Source organism: Coturnix japonica, chromosome 7 (genome assembly GCF_001577835.2).
Source record: "Coturnix japonica isolate 7356 chromosome 7, Coturnix japonica 2.1, whole genome shotgun sequence".
NCBI classification, from domain to species: domain Eukaryota; kingdom Metazoa; phylum Chordata; class Aves; order Galliformes; family Phasianidae; genus Coturnix; species Coturnix japonica.
The window spans coordinates 3,541,654-3,563,555 of NC_029522.1; the positions used below are offsets into that span (position 1 = coordinate 3,541,654).

The window sequence follows — 21,902 nt, forward strand, 5'->3', positions numbered from 1 at the left end:
TCGTGTTCCAAAAGAGAAAAGGCTGAGCCCATTCACCATCTCTGTTAAATACCCCGTGCCACATCACACCAGCTTGAGCTGGATGACTCAATGAACAAAACCTCCATGGCTTTGGAACATCAAAGTATTTCAGTTGGCTCTCTGGAGTAAATGAGTTGTTGACCCTCCTTTCAATGATAAGCTGTACTCTTAGGGAACTCAATAGAACTGAAAAGTGATGATTCTCTGCATGAAAGTGGAAATCTTGCTGGTGGCTTGAGTGAGAAGTGGAGAAAAAGAACTTATCTTCCTGCAATCCTTCTTCAAGCATCAACAATAGGGATATTCCTCTAACAGTGTGAATGGTGGCATTTACTACTGCTTTGCCAACTAGGGCCACATTCAGAAGTCGCCTTCTCCAATATTTATCTCACCAGTCTGCAACGTGAGAAAGAGTTTACTGTGTAAACAGGAGTAGTAAGGTGTTCCTAGCTTGCAGCAGGAGGGGCTGACCTTGACTGTGGAGAGATGTGACTTTGGATATACTGCAGAAATTGAGTAATGACGTAGCACTTAGGGACACAGTTTAGTGGGCAACACTGGTGGTAGGTGGAAGGTCAGACTAGATGATCTTAGAGGTCTTTTCCAACATTAATGACTCTTTAACTGAACACACTATGCAAGGAAAACTACCTGCCAGACTCACTAGTCAGGTTCAAGCATTCTGCACACCAGAATAGCAGATCCTTCAGTAAGATTTAGTAAGATTACTTCTGTAATTCTACCTAATAGCTGGGACACAGCTGGACTTGATGCAAAATTATCACTTAATCTACCAAGTGTACAGGTTGTCTTCAGCAACCTTCTGATTTTTCTGCCCAAATTTTTATTGTTTTAAATCATGTGCTGCGAATCTTTTGTGTCCTGAACAATGCAAGCAAGCCCACGCAATCAGAGTCATGGCTCTTTCTTTCCAGTCACCTGCTGATAAGGCCATCACAAATGGCTGTTGTGTGGCCTTTCTGCTACACTGTAAGGAGAAAGTTTGCTGTTCTGCTAAAACTAGGAACTGGTGGCTTTGCCTCTGCTGAGAGCTGTACACACTGCCCTCAGCACCAGGAGCAACACAACAAGCATGTGACAAAAACACCACCCAATTACAATTTACCTCTGCAAAACTGAACTTGCCTCCCTCTATATAAACTAAGAATTGCTGGGATTTTTGCATGCTAGTCAGTAATGCTGCTGCAGCAGCAGAGATGCTGATTGCTATGGATAAAGCCAATACCATCCCAGCTCTGGTGGACTATCAAGGATGAGTCAGGCTGAGCTCTAATGAGTTGTGATACTCATCATTACTCCAGTTTGGAAATGGAGTTTAATAGTGACTGTCAAACACCCCATTACATTTATAGGCCCAGTTCCACTTCAGCTTTCTTAAAGCAAACCACTTTTGTCACTCATTTTGAGTTATAGGACTAAATGCCATTTTTTCCAGGAAGAAAAAATAAAAGAAGTTCCAGAGTTCAAACTTGACTAACTCTGGAATTGAGTCAGTTTACTGCCTGTCACTTCCCAGCCAAGGTGATCAAATCCACTTGGACAGCATTTTGGAAGCTTTCTTTGCAGCAGTAATTGTGAGAACTTGGATTCTGCAGGACTCAAATGCAGAACAGCCTGTAAGGAATCTTGACATCATTTTCAGTTTGCTATGGACTCCTTTGCATGGGTGAAGTTGTAGAATCTGCCTGAGACATAAGATTTCTTTTTTCTCCCCTTTTTCTATGGAAAAAATAAATGCTGTTTCCAAAACCCTTGCTTTTTGTAGCTGCAGTGCCTATCTTTATAGTGGTATAGGCAGTGCAGTTATTTCAAGAAAAACCTGGCAAGCAGGACAAGCTTGTCACCTCATGTATGCTGTACTACGTGCCACTGGGGAGCTGCATGCTTACATGGATCCCCAAAGAGCATCGAGCAATAGCAATTTCTGGTCAACAACCATGAACCAAGCATGCTTCTTCAGAGCCAGTTGCACTCTAAGATCACTATTTTGCCCATACAGGAACAATATGCAATGCAGGAGCTCTGCTTTAACACCAACCCAGACTTGCTCCTGGCTTTCCTGCTGCTCCTGTCAAACAGCTATCATCTGTTGCTTTGTAGAGGCTTCACTGTGGAAAGCAAGTGGGAAACATTGCTGAATCTCAGCTGGCTGTAGCATTAGCTTGATTCTGGCCTGAACACACCATTGGACCTGGCTGGGCTACAAGTCAGGTCAACAAACACGGTGCTTTCCATTGTAATTAAAATCTGTTTCACAGGAGACTTTCAGTACGCTGCCTATATTTAAGCATCAGAGAAGAGAATACCGGTGGGATCTGCACTACCCTACAGGAATTAACATTAGAAATCTTAAAGCCTAGATTAAAAATTGCAGGCAAAGGATTTGTAATCTTACCAAAAAAAGCATTAGGGAGCACTGCTGTGTGCAGTCTGCGAGGGAGGACCCAGCTTATGTCAGATCCCTGCTTAAACTGACAGCTCGGCTCTAGCTGTGCCTCTGCCTTTCTGTGCTGTCCTATCTGGTATTAAGGCTGCTGAGGTTCTTTCCAGCTCTGAGAAGCTGCCAAGTGGATGTTTTTAGGCGACGCATTAAAACACAGAGAAGATTTATCACGTATTTTTAGCAGCATCTTCCTGTGCTTCCGCTTACACCACAGAAAGGGAAACTCAGAGCGTCGTGCAAGCTTTTGAAGTGCTAGAGACATCTGTTGTCAGTGCCATAGGCAGGCTCTGGAACTCACAGCACTGCTGACAGCAGACAGGAGATCTGTCTGGACAGCATGAATCGCAGCCCTGGGCAGGCTGTGTGCATGAAGCCAGCCCAGCTGGCTGCCCATTCTGCAGTCCTCCTTTCAATCACAAACTTGCAGCTCTCTGTAGCTTGGCAGTGTTTAGGAGAGCAGGACCTCTGGGAGCAGGTAGCAATCTAACTCAGTGGGCTTAAGAATTAGAGGTCATTTCTCTTGCTTTTATCTTCTCTAGCTGTGGGAACTGGTAGTTCAACACAAGTGGGAGAGAAAAAGGCAGCACTGAGGCCCTTCAGGCCTCTTTCATGCCATAGGACTCCTGTAGACTGGGGAATTATCTCTTAGCTCAGGAGAGGTGGGTGCAGACCACAGGGCTCGCTTAGCAGCCCTTATCCCCAGCCATTGCTCAGCTTATTACCTGTGCTACAAGTGTTTGCCCTTACCAAGGAGGCTTTGAGCCATCAGCTCCTTCCATCAAAGAGCTCCTCTGTCTTTGGCCTAATGGTAAAAACCAATAAACCAAAAGCTCGAGCTAAATATTGAATTTAATGTACCAGACTCCATATTATTCAATACAGAAAGGACCCTACCCAATGGAAGGCTGGAAACAAATACATTTCTGTTCTGCTCCAAAAGTTTCTCTTTATGTCAAATGCAGATTTCACTGCTTTCTTTCTGTGCCATGAATGCAAGCATGGAAGTTTCCTATGGGTGTCTTTATACAGGGTTTTTATGCTGTTAGAAGGCAAGGATGGCCATAGCTCTCCTCTGACACTGAGCAGGCAGCTCTAAAGCTATTCTCCATTGCACTTCTCTCTCCTGTTGGGGTAGGATGTATATGTGAGCATGCACGCTCAGTCTCCAGCTACTCCCATCAGCTGCAACTTCTCAAAGTTCCTCAAAGTAACTCCTGCTGAACTCTTGTTTGAGTAGCAGTATTTTGTATTGTAAACATTTGAACTTAATCAGCAGTGCTGGATTTGCATATTTAACTGTGGAAAAAACCACCCTTTGAGAGCATAGTGAAGTTATTCCGAGCTCAAATCTATTAATCTAACAGCAGATATCACAAGTTCTTGCAAGCTGCTCTACAAGCTTCCTTCTCAAAGAGGTTGACAGCAGTTATAAGCAAAGATCCATCACTTGTTGGATTGCAACACCACGTAACAGCATTAGCTGTTATTTGAACAACTTAAACCAACATTCTGCTTTACTAAATAAGAATCTGCCAGAAAAAGAAGCAGAACAAGATCTGAACCCCAAGGTTCCAGAAGGCGGTAGGAAGACCAGCAGACCTGCCTGTTCTGTTCATGTGTACTCTGGATGGCAATGAAGCTAAGAGCAAATATCAGCCCATAAAATGAAATGCCTGCTTTGCTTTCCAAGCCGCCTAGAATGAGAAAGAAGAGCTGTGCAAATGGATTTACCCAATACTAAATGATGAATCAATCCAGCAGTAGAGAAGGGCATATTTTAGACCCCACAGGGTGCAATAAAGCAAACATGAGGTTGCCATAAGGGATGTACTTGCCTTCTGGGAAGCACTGTTCTTGCGCTCTCTCTTCCACAGCACATCATTCACACCCACACAGCTCCTCTCAATTTCTGTCTTCAGAATTCATGCAGTAATGCAATCCCATGATAGGCTAATAACACCATTCCATTAATCATTTCAGGCCCTTTCCCCAGGGTAATCCAACCTTGCCTACAACTGCCAAATATCAGGCTCATTTAATCTCTAACCTAGTTTCAGTCTCCCTGCCTTTTGTATTTCCAGCTTGCATTTCACTTGCACATTTGAACTGGCTGTGAATCAGTGAAGAGCAGGAGAAGGGGGGGAAAGAGGGGAGCCAGGCTTTCTTTTTTTCATAAAACTTGGGTGTCTCGGAATTAGATGGTGGCTGACTTGCTTGATTCTATTCTAAAAGAGGACTCGAACAAGTAAGTGCCAACCTGGCAGCACTCCCTGCTGGAGAGTATGTGTGACTCTCTAATAATTGCAAAGGGTTTGTTGGCTGATTTTTCATGCAACACCACGGCCTGGGATTACATCACATGGATGGGATTTACATAAGGGAAACTGGTGGAGTGTTGGGCCACACTAGACTCAGCAATTCAGATCACACTTTACCAACTCATGCTCTATGAATTGATGCCTTGGCATCAAAGCAGAACAGGATCTGAACCCTGAGGTTCCAGAAAGCACTGGGCAGCCCAAAAGACCCAATTTTCCTGATGCACCAATAATAACTCTAGTTATGCTCATGTGTTGAAAAATGATTGCTGCCTTGCTCTGGTGACAGAAAGTAAATGGCATTGCTTTGGCCATTCACCATCAGGACTGGTAAATCTTTTAAAAGCATTTAGGGAACTCGAGATGGTGAAAAAGTTTGATGGAAAAGTGTTCTTTTCATTTCCTTCCAACAAGACAAACGGGTTACAGTTCATAAAGCACCATTTTTAAACTAGCTTGGAAAACCAATCAAATCAAAAGCTCTTGTTATCAGTTCTAACAGTTCATAAATTCAGTGTTTCTTCCCCTCAAAATACTCTTTAAGGCCATTATGCTAAGCAGGAACTGTGTAAGATATTCCTTTGTAGCGTCTACATCAGTGACCATCCCAGAGTTCGTTCCACCCCTCTGTATTCTACAAAATACATGGCAATGTCTCACTGTTGAACTTAGGTTAGAAAGCACCTCAAAGCTCATCTAGTTCCAGCCTGCTAATGGTTGGTACCAAGGCTTTTGCTGCCCACACATACCCCTTTTGTAAATAAACATGATGCTTGTGGAAGCACTAAAAAACCATCCACTGCAGTCTCAGAGGTTATCTACAACAACCATCTCTGCACCAGTGCCATCCACTCACTTTGTAATTTTCTCCATGCTTGTTTTTAAGCCATGATGCTTCATTAGATCATGCCTATGTCACTCCTTTAGTATTCTTTCCAGGAAGGCCAGTCAGAAGGCTTTTGGGAACTCTTAATCAGGCTTCTGCTTTCCTGATGCATCCAAAGTTTTCTCTGCAAAAACAACGCTGGCAAGACTTCATGATGTTGATTTATGCCAAATATACTTCCTAGATCATTTCAGGTGATATGCTCGCTGTGGACACAAGGCTGGCTGCTTTAATTTCCAGGTTTAAATATTTCTGACCACCAATCCTTTGCTCAGTACCTATTTTTAATGAGATTACAGGCTGGCTTTGTGTGTTTGTTTTTTCCCCCATTTAAATTAATAGCCTTCACTTTTGGTGACTGTTTCTCTTCGTTATCTATCCCAGATCTGGAGGCTCAGCCAGCAGCAGCACCTACCCAACTGCCTGCAAAAAGATTCAGCCTCAGGAAAACACATAAGATCCCTTTAAAACTGTCATTAATCACTGTCTGTGGTCCCTGGGATCCTGCCAGACTCTGCAGTTTTCCAGGTGGTCTCGTGCTTCAGCCCCAGATCTCACAGCCAGCTAATGCCCTGAACCTCTGCAATCTCTGGAATCCAACAGAACACCCCAGTCCAACTTTCTCCCTGTTGGTTTCAGTTTCACCTCCCCCCGACATACTCTGCAATGAACACCTTGATGAATTCCTAGAACCACTTGTTGGTGGTCAAGGTGGATACTTGCATCTGGATCTGGCTTCAGTATCAAAGTCTGAAAAACAAGCAGTATTTGGAAGCTGTGCCTAAGTACCCCGTGACCCATGAATCCAGTAGAATCAGGCTTGTTTAATCTCTAACCTAGTGCCATCAAATGGCACGGAAAAGCTCCAGGTCCCACAGCCCTATATTAAACCTGAAACACTAGAAACTCAGATACTTTCTCCACTGCACCAGCCTTGCATTTGTTCAATCCTGACACCTAGTGGGCATTGCCACCAGTGGGATGCAGAAGTGGCGAGCCCGGCTCACGAACATCCTTAGCAGCATCCTTAGCAGCTCAGCATCGTCTACCAACTGGCTGCTGCAAGGGATGTACTCCATCCTCAGCACAGCTGTGTTTCCTTAAGTACTCTCAAACCTCTATGCTGAATTTGCACTTGTATTGAGAACATTCTGTGGTAGAGTTGAGGCTGAAAAATGCTCAAGTCCCAACATCTCACTGCCCCAAATTAGGAAACAGGCTCAACTATGAAGGCCTATCCTTCATTTCAGAAAGATCATCCAAAGGTCAACCCTGTTTGTCACCCACCTGAGATTAAGTTGCTGACAGTAAGGTGCATGCCAGGAAATCTCCACATTCCTTCACAATGAGAAATAAGCTTCTTCTGAGCATGGGCTTATTTCCCCCAGCTGCTGCTCAAGATGATCTCTGCCTTTGAGAACACTTCTAGACCATTTTCACATAGCAACAAACGCCTCACAATCGCCAGTAATTCTAGCACATGATGACAAAGAGAGGGCTCAGGAAATGAAATGAAATGCTGTGCTGCCCTGGAGCACAAATCCCCAGGTATCTCATAGAATTACCGTTAAGGTTGGAAAAGACCACTAAGATCAACTGGTCCAACCTATCACCGCCATGCCCGCTACATCATGTCTCCCCATGTGTTGATTGAAGGGCAGGAAGGGTACTGAGACCCCCCTCCTCGCCCCCAAGTAATGTGTAGAGTACATCATACACAGAATACCTGGTTTGTAAAAGCATGTGAGTATGTAAAGACCCAGATGAATCACAGTGTGGTAAAGCAGCAGCTGCCAACAGTCATCCTAGTGAAAGGCCCCAGATGCTGGCAAATGCCCTAAACATGCCTGTTTCCAGGCTGAAGCCACCAACCTAAGGGCCCAGAGAAGCAGTAAAAGAGTGAGCATAGAACCTGCTGTGTTCCTGTGTGACCTGATCCAGCTGTTCTTGCTCTGGCAAGGGGACTGGACTAGATAATCTTTCAAGATCTCTTCCAATCCCTGACATTCTGTGACTCTAAAAGAACCAACTGCCACGAATGAAGGTTTTATTAGATTTTCATTGAGAATAAAAAGTCAACAGTTTTCCTTCTTGCACGGGGACAAACTGAGATGCTGTGGAGAGAGGCCCTGGAGAACAGAGCATGCAGATGCAGAACAGAGATTTTGACAGTATGTCAAAATATTTCTTGGTGCAGGAGTGCAAAAAGGGCTGGCTCCCTCTGACATGGGCGTTTTTGGAATCTGTCAGTGTACTCGGAGGCTGGGAGCCCACTGGAGTGAAGACATGACTGAATGCAAACAGAATCAGGACCCTGGTATGATTTCATTTGTCGGTCCCAGAGAGATTTGCTCTTGGATGTGGATGTGGCTTCTCAGAACACTCACAGATATGGGAATTGGAAGGGAACACCCATAGCAACTATCAGTGTGCTGGAATAAGAAGTGCTTGAGTCAGCACTGAGACCACAGAAGACTGGAGTAATGCAGACAAAATATTACTCTGCAGCCCCAGAGCAACATTTGCACAGCAGATGTTGCATCAGCTTCTGGGTGTGAAGGCATCTGCATACACACAGCAAGGAGATTGAAATACCTGTAATCCGTTTTCTTCTGGAGAAAATAAAGAAGTGCCTGCTTTGCAAACTCTGAAGAGAAGGGCACGTAGATGATTAGCATACAGGTGACCCATGCACAGTGCAGAGGGGTGGCCTTTCATTGCACTTTATACATCAGTCAAGAAGAAACATTACAGCCCATGCACGTGCTACCATGATGCTCAATTGCAGATCCTGCCCTCATGACCAAGGGCCATGACAGCCAAGTCCTGCCTTCAGAGAAGCTTTTGCTTATGGTGGGGTCACCGTCCCTGGAGGTGTTTGAGAACCATGGAGATGTGGCACTGAGGGATATGGTCATTGGGAATGGTTGAGGTTGGCTGGTGTTTGGACTGGGTGATAAGTTTCCAACCTTAAGGGCTTTATGACACTTTGAGACCCATATCATCAATGCTAAAGGACCAGAAGATTTTTCCTACTCATTCACCATGAGTGTCACATCTGGAGGTCAAAGGCAACCCACTTTTCATTCTTTAACACGTAGGATTTTGTAGCTCAGACAATAACCGTGTATGTATAATATATGTGTCCTATGCATCACAGTAACAGTGTACTGGCAGTATAGCCCTGAGTGATAAACAGATCCCTGCCACTGATTTTTCTGACCTAATTATAACCAGAGAGCAAACTAGATTTACATTCTTCATGGCAAAGACTTTAAAAAAAGGAAAAAAGAAAAGCCAAACTCTTTCCTAAAGGACTGCAGAGTGGGGACACATGCACAGAGTGCAGAGAAAGGGATGAGACTGAAAAGACTTGTTTTCCAGAAGAGAGACACATTGAAGTCATCAATAATAAGCTGCAAGCATTGCAGAAAGTTACGTGTACGTGGAAAGCAATACAGGACATAAAGATGCAATAGCAATCCTTTGATCTTTTAATATCACTGCTATGAGATGGTACAACACATACTGGACAGAGTCGCATTAGGTGTCTGAGACCGTACTCCTGATGAGCTGTAATATGTCAGAGCACTACGGACTGAGCAGTGCAACCATTCAGCACCCGATGAACCCATCCAATGGCCAGTTGGCTGTAAAGCAGAAGGTGATTCTAAGATTTTTTCCTGAAAAAGAGAAGGAAATTGCATCAGGTTTGCTTTTCATATGTTGCATCCTTGAATCCTCATGTTCTTCATTCTCATTCTCCAGTCTCATCCAAGAAAAGGAGGTGGGGGAGAAAAGTCGTAGCTCAAAACCTGCCTGCTTAGCAGAATTAAGCAAACATCCACAGCCCAGGAAAAAGGGGAATTCAACTTCACTGAATTGCTTATTAATTTATTTATCATTACAATCATAGAATGAGGAACCTATTTTGCATATGCGTGTCCAAAAATGTCACGTTAATTGCTAATTACTGTTTAAATAGAGAGAGAGAGAGAGAGAGAGAGAGAGAAACCCAGGCTCTTAGAAAAAGCATAAGCAATATAGCGGATACAACCCAACTCAAACTGGACACTCAAAAGCAGAGGTGGCCGAGGTTATAAGCAGGTGTATGATGTTCTGAGAAATGCATTTGAATTAAACATGCACAAAGGAACCTGAGATCTGTTTCTCTAAGAGGACATGTGAGTGCCTGCGCTGTATCTCCATCACGTTTGTAACCATGGTGATGGGAAAATTCTCTGCAAGTCAATTTTATGGGTAAGATTGGTGCCAGAAATGAGTGTTCACACATGTGGTAGTGACAAAGGGTTGGAACATATGAGAGTGTGTTGCCTTCCCCCCTGCCACCTGTTGTAAATGCCAGGTTAACACCCAGAGCTCTGCAATCACAGACTCCAAGGCAAGAGGAATACAATGGCTGCCTGTCATTAGGAGCTAAATGGGCCTAACTCTCGCTCTCAGAGCTGATCTGGATGTGGAGCTCATGCATTACACAAAAGATCCCTTTCTGCAGGGATTTCCCTTCCCACTGATGTGTCAATGCTTTTTTTCCCCCCTCAGAAAGCAACAAGCCCTGAGAAGTGGAGAAAGTGGGGTAGATGCACAGAGGGAAAAGAAGTCTAATACAAGCCACGAAAATATAAAAATTGAATTAAAAGAATACAGGGGATGACAGCTTTTAGTTCTGTGCCCAGAAGGGCTATGCATGCTTTCTATAAGCAGGAGAAACAAGGATCCAGAGGATCACTCTGAGGTTTGGATCCTGGATTTCTTGCATATGAGTGGCAGAGGCCCAATATTACCAGCTACTCTTTCACTGAAAGAGCCCTAACAGCCAAGGAACCAAGGAAGTCTATTGACTTTGGCTTCTGCCAGGCCAGCTGCCACCACCACATTCCAGCCAGCTATGCCACGTGAGAACTCAGCCAGAAGATCATTTTAAGAACACAAACAAACTCCAGCAAAAAATCACAGCCCTTTGTCTTTGTGCAGAAGGAATCCCACTATACATTAATACAAACAAAACCCTTTCCCTGTGTGGTTAACGACAGCAAGAGAACACCAGTCTTTACAACCTGCTCATTTAATGCAAGCAATGACATGCTTTATTTTCCTGCTCAAGGAAACCAAGCGCAGCTGGTGACTGCAGGCATAAATCACAGGCCTGACTGCACCTTGTAAAGGCACATGGCTGGCAGAGCTAAATATGTGCTATATCTAACCAACGACCTTAACACTTGTTGCAAGCTCAGGTCGTTAAGCTGTAACAGCTTTGCCCAGCAGCTGGCTGTCCTGCTGTCACTTGCTCATGTGCCCAAGTTATTTATTGGAGAGGCTGGACCACAGCGTGACAAGTAACATTCACAGTCTCCCCCGTTCCAGAGATGCACTAGGAAATTAATCCAGAAAATCTGATTAGCACTTGTCAATGAAACAAGCTCTTTAGTCATTGGGGAGGTTCCTTCATATGCAATTTGATAACTCCTGGCTGGCAGCAGCAGGTCAGTAGGTCTGAACACTGCAGACCTGAAAACGTCCTTCATATAACAGTTGAATGAAACATTCTTTCAGCAGCTTGCCTTAGCAATTCTTGCAGGTCAGTTACACACACTGTTGCATAAAAAAATAATCATATTTCATTTCTTACCTGAACTTGTCTGGCTTTGCCTGTCAACAATAGGTTTATTGAGTAAGAGATGAAAGTCTCTATTATGAAATCTATTTCCCCAACCTCCTCCAAAATATTCTCACCTGAGTGAATATGCCAGCTGAGCTACTGCTATCTCAAAGCACAGCACGTGCTTCCCATGATCTAGCAAACACAGTCATCATAGAAGGGCTTGCAATACTGCCTGCCATGATCACACAGTTACCAAAACACAGGAAATTCAGAAGCATTCAGAACAGTCAGCATAGGGATTTAATGAAAGCATTTTCACAAAGACCTGACTTAACAATATGACTGTGTTTTCCCTTCATGTCTATTTTCTATGAGAGTAGGGGCACGTCTCCTTCAGCACACACAGATTTGCCACAGATCTGTTTATGAATAAGATGCCCAAGCCATTCTATGATTCTATGATACTCACCTAAATTGCATTATTCAATTTTGCCAGGGTTAGTATAATCAGGTTTATGCCAGTCACCATTGCTGCGGCCTCTTCCCCTTGATGAGAAGGCTTCAGAAACAAAAACAGAAAGAACATGGAGACATGCATGAGTGCTGCATGCTGTATAGCATGTTTTTTCAGCATTCTGCACATCAAGACAACCGTAAGTTTGCACATAAATACAGGTTATGAAAACACAGATCCATCAATTCTGTAAACAGCTGTAAGCTCATAGCTTCAGCATTGCCCTGTCTTGCAGCCCCATGCCCTCACCACTTGCTCAGTGAGAAGCACCCCTAAATAATAACAGAAGCTGAATGTGACCTGAGCAAACAGCTGGCCTTTTGTATTTTCCTCTTCCCCAGGCAGACGACCTTTACATGGTTAATCCAAATGACAAACCAGGAGTGTCCAGCATGGCAAAAAGGGCTTACCTTCAGAGCGACTGCTACCTCGCTTGCTTGGGTTCATCATCAGCATATGCATCATCTGCAAATTAAAGCAGTCTCTTCAAAAAGATATTGGTACCTAATACATTACCTGACTTTTAATGCAGACATAGCCAAGAGAACAGGACTCAGAGAGCCGAATTAGTTTGTAAAGGAACCTCTTTGACTCACCAAATTACTGTTTCTAAAGCTCTCCATATTCTTATTTTATAGGCTCCTATCGCAGTAGTATGACCTCAACCTCAATCACAGCTCTTCTCCTACCCAAATACCACCAGTACTACATTGACATCATTCACAGTGAGCCAACCTGAGATCCTTTAAACTGAGTTACAACCCACAGAGCAAGAGCTGCACTGCAGCCCTCTTCAGCAAGACTTTCTTTTTCATGTGTAATAATTCTCTTTAGCATTTATTCCTTATTAAATTTGTAGGAAATGCATCCCCCAGCGGGAATATTGGCAGCAGCACTGAATTTTAAGTGACAGACTTGCAGGAAGAGCTCTGCTTGTATAAGCAAGTGTTTATAGTTAGTGCCCAATTAAACGAGAGTTATGCTTAACTCAGAGGACAGACTGAACATGCAAAACTACTGTACATATTTCAGTACTTCACACACTGTCTTTCTGCAAATAGAGAATTCCTGTGGTGCATTTACTACCTCCATCTGAGTAGAGATTCTGAACAAAAGCTGGCAATTCAAATATAGAGAATATGACATGGAATCCTTTGCCATGTGCAGCCTCCAAAAACAAGAATGCTGTCCATAGATCCTCTGCTGCCTTGCTTGTGAAACTGGCTTTGCTCCTTGAATATAATCCTCAAGCACGGTACTCACCGCAGGCCTGTGTTGTAAGTGCAGGCGTACAATTTCAAGAGTAAGTTCAAGGAAAAATTGGATACTGGTACAATCTGAAAGCAGCTAGCAGGGATTTACTGATTGGGTCAGCATTTAATAATACCTTAAAAACTGGATGAGAGCTCAAAAGCAAAGATGAGTGGATCATAAATCTCATCTCAGAGGAGTAAGCCCTCTTCACCTATGCTATGATTACATGCTCAGCTAAGGGATTTGATAACAGAGCCAGGATTTGTTTGTGTCTGTAACATGTGCCAATCACTATTCTCCAGGCACAGGCGTGGTGTATATTTCAATGGAGAATGAGCGTCAAATCTGGTGGATGTGCCAGACTGTCAGAAAGATTCACACTCCATTCAGGCACCCAATGAGCAAGGTCAAGCCTCTCATAGGAAGCAAACTGAAGCATTAGAGGAGGCAGTTGGATTTCAAATCACTAACAGCTTTATGCTGAAAACTTCCAGTTGCCTCTAAGTAGATGTCAGAAGCTTTCACAGCATAGAAAGCACAGAACAAGGAGGTTACCAGACATTTGAGTAAGGACAGAAGAAAGACACCATGGCATGTGCCAGCACTGGGGATGGAGAGTCCTCTGGCAACATGACAGCACGTAGAAAAAATACACAAGACTTCAGTGACTGTTACATTTTGGGTGGGACATAGTAATGAGTTATGGGCAAACTCTACACCTCAGTTTTTCTACTACCAATGTGGGAACACTGCTAAGTGATGTGGTATGTTCAAGTCCTTTAATTGCCGTTTCAGAGGGTTAAAGCCAGTTGTAAAGCTTGACTCAACACTTAAATACCTGACTTCTCCTCAGAAGAGGATAAGCAGAATTTTATGTTCCCAGGTAGCAAAAAAAAAGCAGTTTTTCACTTCCTTACCTCCTCACTGCTCATCGATTCAGAGCTGAATGTGTTCTGATGGCATCGCACAATAACATTCACAATCTGCTCACTGGAGACTTCCACAACACTTTTGCAGACAGCAGTTGGCTGAAACAGATAAAAATAGAGTGAATCTGATGGAACAAAGCTACAGCACAAAGCACTTCATGGGAGTTTAAGAGGGAAATCTTTACAGGGAGTTATTAATCAAATTCCAAGAGGACAAAATTGAAGGCACATTCCTAATAAATTCTGGGAGCAGTCTGCAGCCAGATCAACATATTCTAGAGGTGTAGAACTTCACACAATTTGCTGACCCATAATTGCATATTACCTGCAGGAAGATCTGAACCTGCCAGACTTAGGAAAAAAGTTCTCCCAAACCCTTTCATGGCTGCAGCATCATCGATCACAAACAGAAAATCCATGCAGGGCTTTGCTGATGGCAGCTCCACCTCTAGAAGCTGAACAACCCTTAAAGAAGTCGTCTTTGATTTGACAGAAGCTTTGTCAGAGCCTGCACCCAAGTTTGGAAATCAGACACCCTCACGTCTTTCATACTGTATTGCACCAACAAGAAGAGAAATAGGATGTAGCTTCTTCATCACCAGACTGCTGTGCTTGAGGTGGGGCCACCTCCCTTTACATCTGACCCTTATGAATACCCACTCTATTCTGCAGGTTGTATTTGGGCTTTTTTTGTCTTCTGAGGGCAATCAGTAGTGTTTCAACCCTGCATCGAGGGGAGTTTTCCATTTACACCAGAGGCACTTACCACAAAAGGCCCCACTTTGAAGCCACATGTAAACGGGTCTCTTCCTGAAGCTTTTGTGCATTCGGTTTCACGAATACTGAGCTGCAGCTCTAGTCTATAATCATTGCTGTTCCACATGTCAACCTGGTAAGAGAAAGGCCAAATCAGGTAGTGCCTGGAATGCAAATCGCAGAACTGCAGAACATTGAGTTGGTGCAGCTTGTAGAGCCACTATTTGTCAGCTCCTTATGCAGAGCGCTCGCCCAGAGGGCAGATATTCAGCTGCACTGAATACCTCCATCAGATGGGAACCAGATTATTTTATGCCCAAAGTAAAACAGGCAGCTGGAGGCATTTGAAAAACACCAGTTGTTTTCTTTATTTATTTTTAAGCAAAATCTTTAAGGATATCCATCAAAGTCTTCTATTCTAGGGCTGGTCAATTTTGAGCTCCAAACGTGCTTTTAATTAAAACTGAACATACAAAGAATATTTAAAGCCAGAGCTTTGTACAGTGCCTCAGACCACCCCTCTTCCAAGACACATCAGAGAACTCCAATTAAATGCGCATTTCCAAAATTAAACAAAAAAACCCAAACCCACACAGTTTTCCAGGTCAGCAAAGCATATTTAAGGTAAAGGATCTCAGCTGTCTGCACACTCACATGTCTGACGTGGCTCCTGACAATTCCATACAAGTTTGGCCCCCAAGTCTGAGAATTGATCCTTGCAATAGAAGCATTGAGAGCCTCTTCTGTGACAGGGAGCTCATAGTCATACACTGGAAATCCTGGAGCAGACACACAGTTCCATTAGAATTCAGTGTTTTTCTTAACCATATGAAAAATGACTGCAAAATTCTGAACAACTTACCTGAGCATGAGAAAACGCTCAGAGTGAGGACAAAAATCAAGCTCCTCATTGCGTGCCTCTCAAAATCCTCTGGTGTTTGCCCCATCTAAGCAAGAGTATCCACTGCATATTTCTGTCCTTATATACATGCAGCCTTGATACTATATCTGACCTTCCTGTGTTCAAGCTCTGCTACAAACGCTGCACTTTAAACAGAATTGATCTGAGAGTAAATATTTGCGGTCAGCTCTTCTCCATTTAGCAGTAGCTCTCTGATAAGAGATGGACTGCTGTATTTTTCCTTAGCATTGCCATTGACAAGACGTTCTAGATACATGATAGCTCCACAGGCAACAGAACAGAATGGGGATCCACGCACCCAGACACGGCTGCCACCATGAGCCATCAGGACAAAGCACTGAACACATCCTCCAGACACAAGGCACAGAGCAGACACCTGGACACCCCAGGCCCATTCTCCTTGTAAGCCCTTTGCTAATTAGCACACGCCTGAGGAGGTTTCATATTGTCCTGACCTCTTTGCCAAACCTGAGCCCAGCTTAACCAAACAAGCATCTGTGACCACTTGGTTTCCCCTGTCAGATCCTCCTAATGTTCAGAACCTACTCTCTGCACAGAAACGAATGGGATTTTTGAAAAATTACAACATTTCTTCAGTATGGAAAGCTTTGTAAAGAATCACAGGGACAGGGCAAGCAAAACATCACTTATAAGGCCATTCCTCATCCTCCCTTGTTTGCTTTTTGGCTTGATTTTCCCCATATTTGTGATTGATTACTTATACTATCTTGACTACAGGTTGCCCCTTTGAGACCACTGTGTCTACTTGCTTCTCCTTGGTGAACTACATTAGGATTAAGGTAGCCTTCAGCATCCTATCAATACTCAGCAATGCCAATATCACACCTTCCTGCCATTCCTCACTGCTACATTCACAACTTGTGCAATAGCAGTGGCTACATATCCCTATTCATGGGGAAAACCTCCAAGTATTTGCAGTCAAAAAGGAAAGATACTCCCATTTTTATTCAAAGCGATAGTTGTGTTCCAAGCAATGCTGAAAGAACAAGCAATTAATCCCCTCCTCAGCCTGGGCTTTGCACTCCAAAAGTGATGAATAATGATGTTGCAAAGCTAAGCCAAGCAAAGTCATCAGAAGAATTCCTCCTGCTCCTGGCTCTTGAACAGGGATATCTTCCAGATGAGCCAAATGCAGTTCACAGCTGTAACAGTTCAATGGTGCTCGTGTACCTGTGCTAGCTGTCATTTCAGAGCATTGCCACAGTCTATCCAGATGAGAGGACTGAGTGCACCCTCAGTAAGTTTGCAGATAATACCAATTATTGTTCTGCCAGATGGTAGGAAGGCCTTACGAATGTCCTGGATTGGCTGGAGTGCTGGGATGAGACCAATTGCTTAAGTTTCAACAAGACCAAGTGCCAGATCCTACACTTTGGTCACAACAACCCCAGGCAACACTACAGGCTTGGGGCAGAGTGACTGGAAAGCTGTATGGAGGAAAAGGACCTTGGGGTGTTAGTTTACATCTCACTGAACATGAGGTTGGATATGAGGAAAAAATTCTTCTCGGAAAGACTGGTAACACATTGGAACAAGTTGCCAGAGGAAGTGGCAGCGCCACCATCCCTGGATGTTTGCAAGAGGGTAGACACAGCACTTAGGGGCATGGGCTAGTGGGAGTGGTGGCGATGGGTTGACAGTTGGACCACATGATCTTATAGGTCTTTTCTAAACATAATGATTCCGTAATTCCCCAGGTTCCTGTGCACAGCACAAAAGTGCTGCCTACAGGAGGGGACCTCCTGTACTGCAGTTTGTGTGCAGTGCCTCTTGATCACCGGAAAGAGCTTGGCTCCTTCCTCTCTGTACCCCTTCCTTTATAGGTATTTATAGACAGTGACAAGATCCCCCTTGAGTGTCTTCTTCTCCAGTGCTTCACTAAGACTGGGCACCTTAGGGCAGGAAGGAAGGAGACATATCCAACTTAATGTAAATTGAAAACAGTTTAAGACAATTGCACCATTTAAGACAAGAGAACATCAGAGTTTAATAACTTCTCTTATATGACTGTTTTCAGACCTCTTTCACTCTCAGCTGTTCCCAGACTACTGGGAGAACAATCATTCTACATCTGTACTCTTGAGAACAGTCCAAACACCATCCCAGGCACTCAGGAACTACTCCCAATGGCAGATAAAATACTCCTGGGAGACAGAAGTCCTTACAGTGGTAAGGATGGAAATGGATCCGTCTTCTAAGATTACATTCAGAAAGTGTGTAGAGGCAGTGTCCAGACCCCTTTGCACTGTACTCCTAAGGTGCACCATCCACGCTGGTCTAAGAAATGCAACCTAAACCAGCACAGTTTTTACTGCCGTTGCTGTGGACTTTGAGAGTGAAGCAATAGAAAGCACACATTGCAGCAAACAAAACCTCAACACTACACACTGGATGGTTGCTCTTAAACATCACAGCCTGCAGCAGAACCTCAGAGGTGTCTCTTCGTTCCCTTGAGCCTTTGAAACATTAAATATTTATAGTTCCTGTTTCTGCCAGCTCAGCAGTAACAGTTCTTATGGGGTCACTGGTAAAGTGCTGTAGTTGATGCAAGACAAACGATAACTCCAGCCTCAAAGACCATTACCTGGAAAGCCAAAGAAAGAGATACATCTTCCTTGTTTTTTTGTTGTTTTGTTTTTAATTTTGCTGACCACGCTGATAATTTTCAAGGCTTTTTTCCCTATCCCAAACATTGTATGTATGTGCTCATCTGCAAATATCCGCCCATCAGTTCACAACCCTCTTCATTCGTGCTTCCAGCAAAGCTGAGCAAATATTTCCAAGTGACTTCTGTGTTTCATCACTTGCAAGCTCTTCTAGGTGCATGACTATCTCATCAAGTTTATTTGAACGTGCAATGTTCCAAATCACATCTTGCCATGCTGGGTCTGTCTGGGATAGAGTTGGTGCCTTTCACTGCAGCCCACATGGTGCTGTGTGTTAGTGCATTAAGATGTACAGGTCCACTTGAGTACAAACACTAGGGCTCCATCTTTGCTTACTAAACAAGCTGTAACAGTGATTGTTCCATCCTGTGTGTGAGGGTGACTGAAATTTACTTGCACTGCGGTCCTGCACTGTTGTGTCCACTGAATGTATTCTCAGAAGACAACCTGCTGTTGTCACAGCAGCTGTCCCAGATGAACCTTGGGCTCAAAAAGAGAACCTTGATTTGGGGTTAATCCCTGCTCTCTCCCTTCTTACAGTCCTCAAAAAAAAAAACCAACCAACCAACCCAAATCATCAAAAACACCAAGCCAACTCCACCCCACTTTCTTTAATGGAAAAGTTTAAACAGGAAGGAAGTTTACTGAGCATTGTGGCAGCCCCATTCTTGCTGTGGGGCTCCATCCATCTATCCATCCAAAGCCCACACATCTCTTTCAGCCACATCCATCTCATTTCTTTCTGCAAGGCAGAAGGGAGCCAGGCAGGCTCATTTCTTCCTTCCCCTCTTCTCTCTGGAGGGGATCCCCACTCCTCCCAGTCTCCAAGTGGGGACTGCCCAGAGCAAGGGGCCATGGCTGAAGGAAGCCAAGCTCAAAGCTTGAGCTGTCCAAGCATTCATTGCCACAAAGGAAAGGCGCACACACACACAAGATGGAGAAGCAGGAAATAGATATCCCAAGCATTTTGTTCTTTCTGACTTTGTCTCGAAGTTACATTCATCATTTTACAATGGAATAATAATGGCACATATCCTTCAGGTTTTATAAATTAAAGTTATGTACAGAAAGCACATTTTTCACATCCCAGGTATACAAATGCCACGCAAGAAATAATTTCTAGAAAGTAAATCGATGTTTATCATTTATGATGTGATCTACATGCCACAGAGTATATGAAGGTCTTGCTGAGTTCTTCCTAATCCTTTGTACAGGAAAATACTGAAATATCTGTATCTATATATATTAGAAATAATTCTATTCGTAATGCTCTATACCCCAGGACTGCACGAAGCAGGGTGTACAGTAACATCAGGAAAGGTCAAGCAGTAAGAAATAGCTAGTAAACCTTCTGTCACGGCCTCATCAGCTTTCCCTGGAAAACTATTGCTTTTACAGCTACAAACAGAGCAGCAGCTTCTGCAAACAATGAAGCAGGACACGATTTGGAATGTTTTCTGGTATGTAAGAAAAAGGGGTCAGATTTAAAGATCTCTCTGCAGAATACATGCGTGTACTGGCCTCTTTGATCAGCTTGCTGTACCTCATGCAGCTGCGTCTCAGAGGTAGAAACATTCTCCCAAAACATCCATGCTTTGTATCCTTCTGTTGCCCTGTTGTGCTTTTAGCCAGGCAGTAAATAACCCTCTTTGTACCAGGTGAGTTGATTTGCCATAGGAATGTTCTGCTTCCAGAAAAAAACCTCTCTCCACCTACCTACCTAGTCATCTGTGTATATCCTGCCTTGGATATTCTGCATGACACTTCAGACCAGCTGTATGCCATGGTAAAGCATATGAACTAAAGGTGCCATTGTGAGATAAGGAAAAATATCTAAGTTTCAGAATCAAACCTACTGGGTGGTTGCTCCTAGATGCTGGAGATGAAGATGGATACAATATTTTGCAAGGTAAATGAATGGCATTTGGAGTGGTTTCCCTTCAACTGGTAATGTGCCCAGTTATACCACACAAATCAGCTGCTATTTTAGAAAGAAAACAGCAAGAGCAGACAGATCATAGCAAGTATAACAAAATTTAAAGCCAGCCAACAATGTCTTTGCAACTTGAAATCCATAATGCAAACATCTGCAAAGCGATGCTTGAAAGAAAAAACAAATTACAATGCTCCAATCCCAGTCATAGAAATAAGTAAGGATTATACACCAGGCTTTTTGAAAGTATTTCTATATGAATTACATCCTTTCCAGGCAGGATTGTAACAGTTGATTTTCTGCATTGCTAGCTACACAGTTACAGGTAGAAGAGAGAAGTTTGCACTGTTCATGTGCAGTCCAAGGTAAGGCTGTTGGGCCTGAGGTACCAGCATTACAGACTTCAGCAGATAGACTGTACAGTTAACAAGCTAGAGATGGCTACTACAAGAAAGAGAGGAAAGAGAGACTTATTAAGACAAGCAATTGGTAGCTAAAGGAAAGCCATGAATAGATTCCTTTAATTGAAATTCAGAAGCAGAGTGATTACAGCAGCAGCAGCAGCACACTTGGAAGTAGGAGTGAATTTTAACAGAAGCTGATAAGAACTATCTTCTGTCATTGAATTACTGAGAAAGCAAGGGAAAATGAGCTTGAGTAACTCAGGAGTTGTGACAGGAGAGAAACAGTCTTAACATTTTACCGTCATCATCCAACAAACTGAAAGGGTTGTCTGGTTAAAAACAAAACTGAGACACTGACACTCGGTTGAGTTGGTGACTGTTCACATGGTGGTTACCACAGGCTCTGAGATTCTTGGTGAGTCGGTACCTGTGTGAGCAAAAGAAACATTTTGGAGTAGAGATTGTAGATTTGCTTTCACCCTCACAATGTCTAACAGCACTTTGAATCAATGAACTCTCTGCATCACCTATCATCTTAGAATCATTTGAGTTGGAAGGCACCCCTAAAGGCCATCTACTCCACTTCCCCTGCAATGAACAGGGACACCCACAGCTCCATCAGATGCTCAGAGCCCCGTCCAGCCTGACCTTGGATGTCTCCAGGGATGGGACATCCACTACCTCTCTGAGCAACATGTGCCAGTGCCTCACATACTCTGTCTTTGCAGGGTAGCCATTTGCTCACATCCAGGATGTCACCTAGACATAAGAGGTCACTTCCACAAGCTGTGACATAAACAGGGAGGAAGGGCCTCCACAGAAACCACAGAAAAGACACAGTTCTGTCTTCCCATCCACCATTATGAAGGCAAGACCAAATATACCTAGCTGGTAACTTTTAGCCAAACTGGGTATCAAAAGCTCACAAAGCAGACTGCTTCATGGCATGCACTGCTCTAAAGCATTTCTTGTCACTTTAATTAGAACTGCCCTGCTGGGAATTAGGCCTGGTATGTGTTTGAAGAATGTATGGTTTCCTTCCACCTGCAACTTTGATCTGAGCCAGACCAGCTTTAAGCAGGGTTTGGATCAAAGTGTTCCTTCCAACCACAACTATCCTATGACACTAGAGCAGCTGAAGATAATGGATATCTTCCCAGTTCTTTCCTAGACTAATTAATTCCCTCCTTT

At 43.6% G+C, this 21,902-nt stretch overlaps 2 protein-coding genes and 1 long non-coding RNA gene across 14 annotated transcripts in view; all 3 read right to left on the reverse strand.

The window, feature by feature from the left end:
* The window catches only part of LOC107316385, an 82,871-nt gene extending 75,737 nt beyond the window's left edge, over positions 1–7,134 (reverse strand). The window contains exon 1 of the long non-coding RNA XR_001556312.2: positions 6,977–7,134. This is a non-coding gene — a long non-coding RNA (uncharacterized LOC107316385). The remainder of the gene's footprint in view (positions 1–6,976) is intronic.
* Positions 7,135–9,160: 2,026 nt separating this feature from the next.
* SPP2 (secreted phosphoprotein 2) lies at positions 9,161–15,780 on the reverse strand. The gene is made up of 7 exons (XM_015867779.2): positions 15,628–15,780; positions 15,420–15,544; positions 14,776–14,898; positions 13,998–14,108; positions 12,237–12,291; positions 11,782–11,871; positions 9,161–9,372 (listed from the first exon to the last, which is right to left on the reverse strand). Exons 1-6 carry the CDS (start codon positions 15,710–15,712, stop codon positions 11,792–11,794), a joined length of 579 nt encoding a protein of 192 aa, XP_015723265.1. The 5' UTR covers positions 15,713–15,780; the 3' UTR covers positions 9,161–9,372; positions 11,782–11,791.
* An 839-nt stretch (positions 15,781–16,619) lies between these two features.
* TRPM8 (transient receptor potential cation channel subfamily M member 8) overlaps positions 16,620–21,902 on the reverse strand; it is a 94,039-nt gene continuing 88,756 nt past the window's right edge. For all 12 annotated transcript variants that reach the window (XM_015867771.2, XM_015867770.2, XM_015867766.2 and 9 more), the window contains one exon: positions 16,620–21,138. The gene's annotated coding sequence lies outside the window, so the exon portion shown is untranslated. The remainder of the gene's footprint in view (positions 21,139–21,902) is intronic.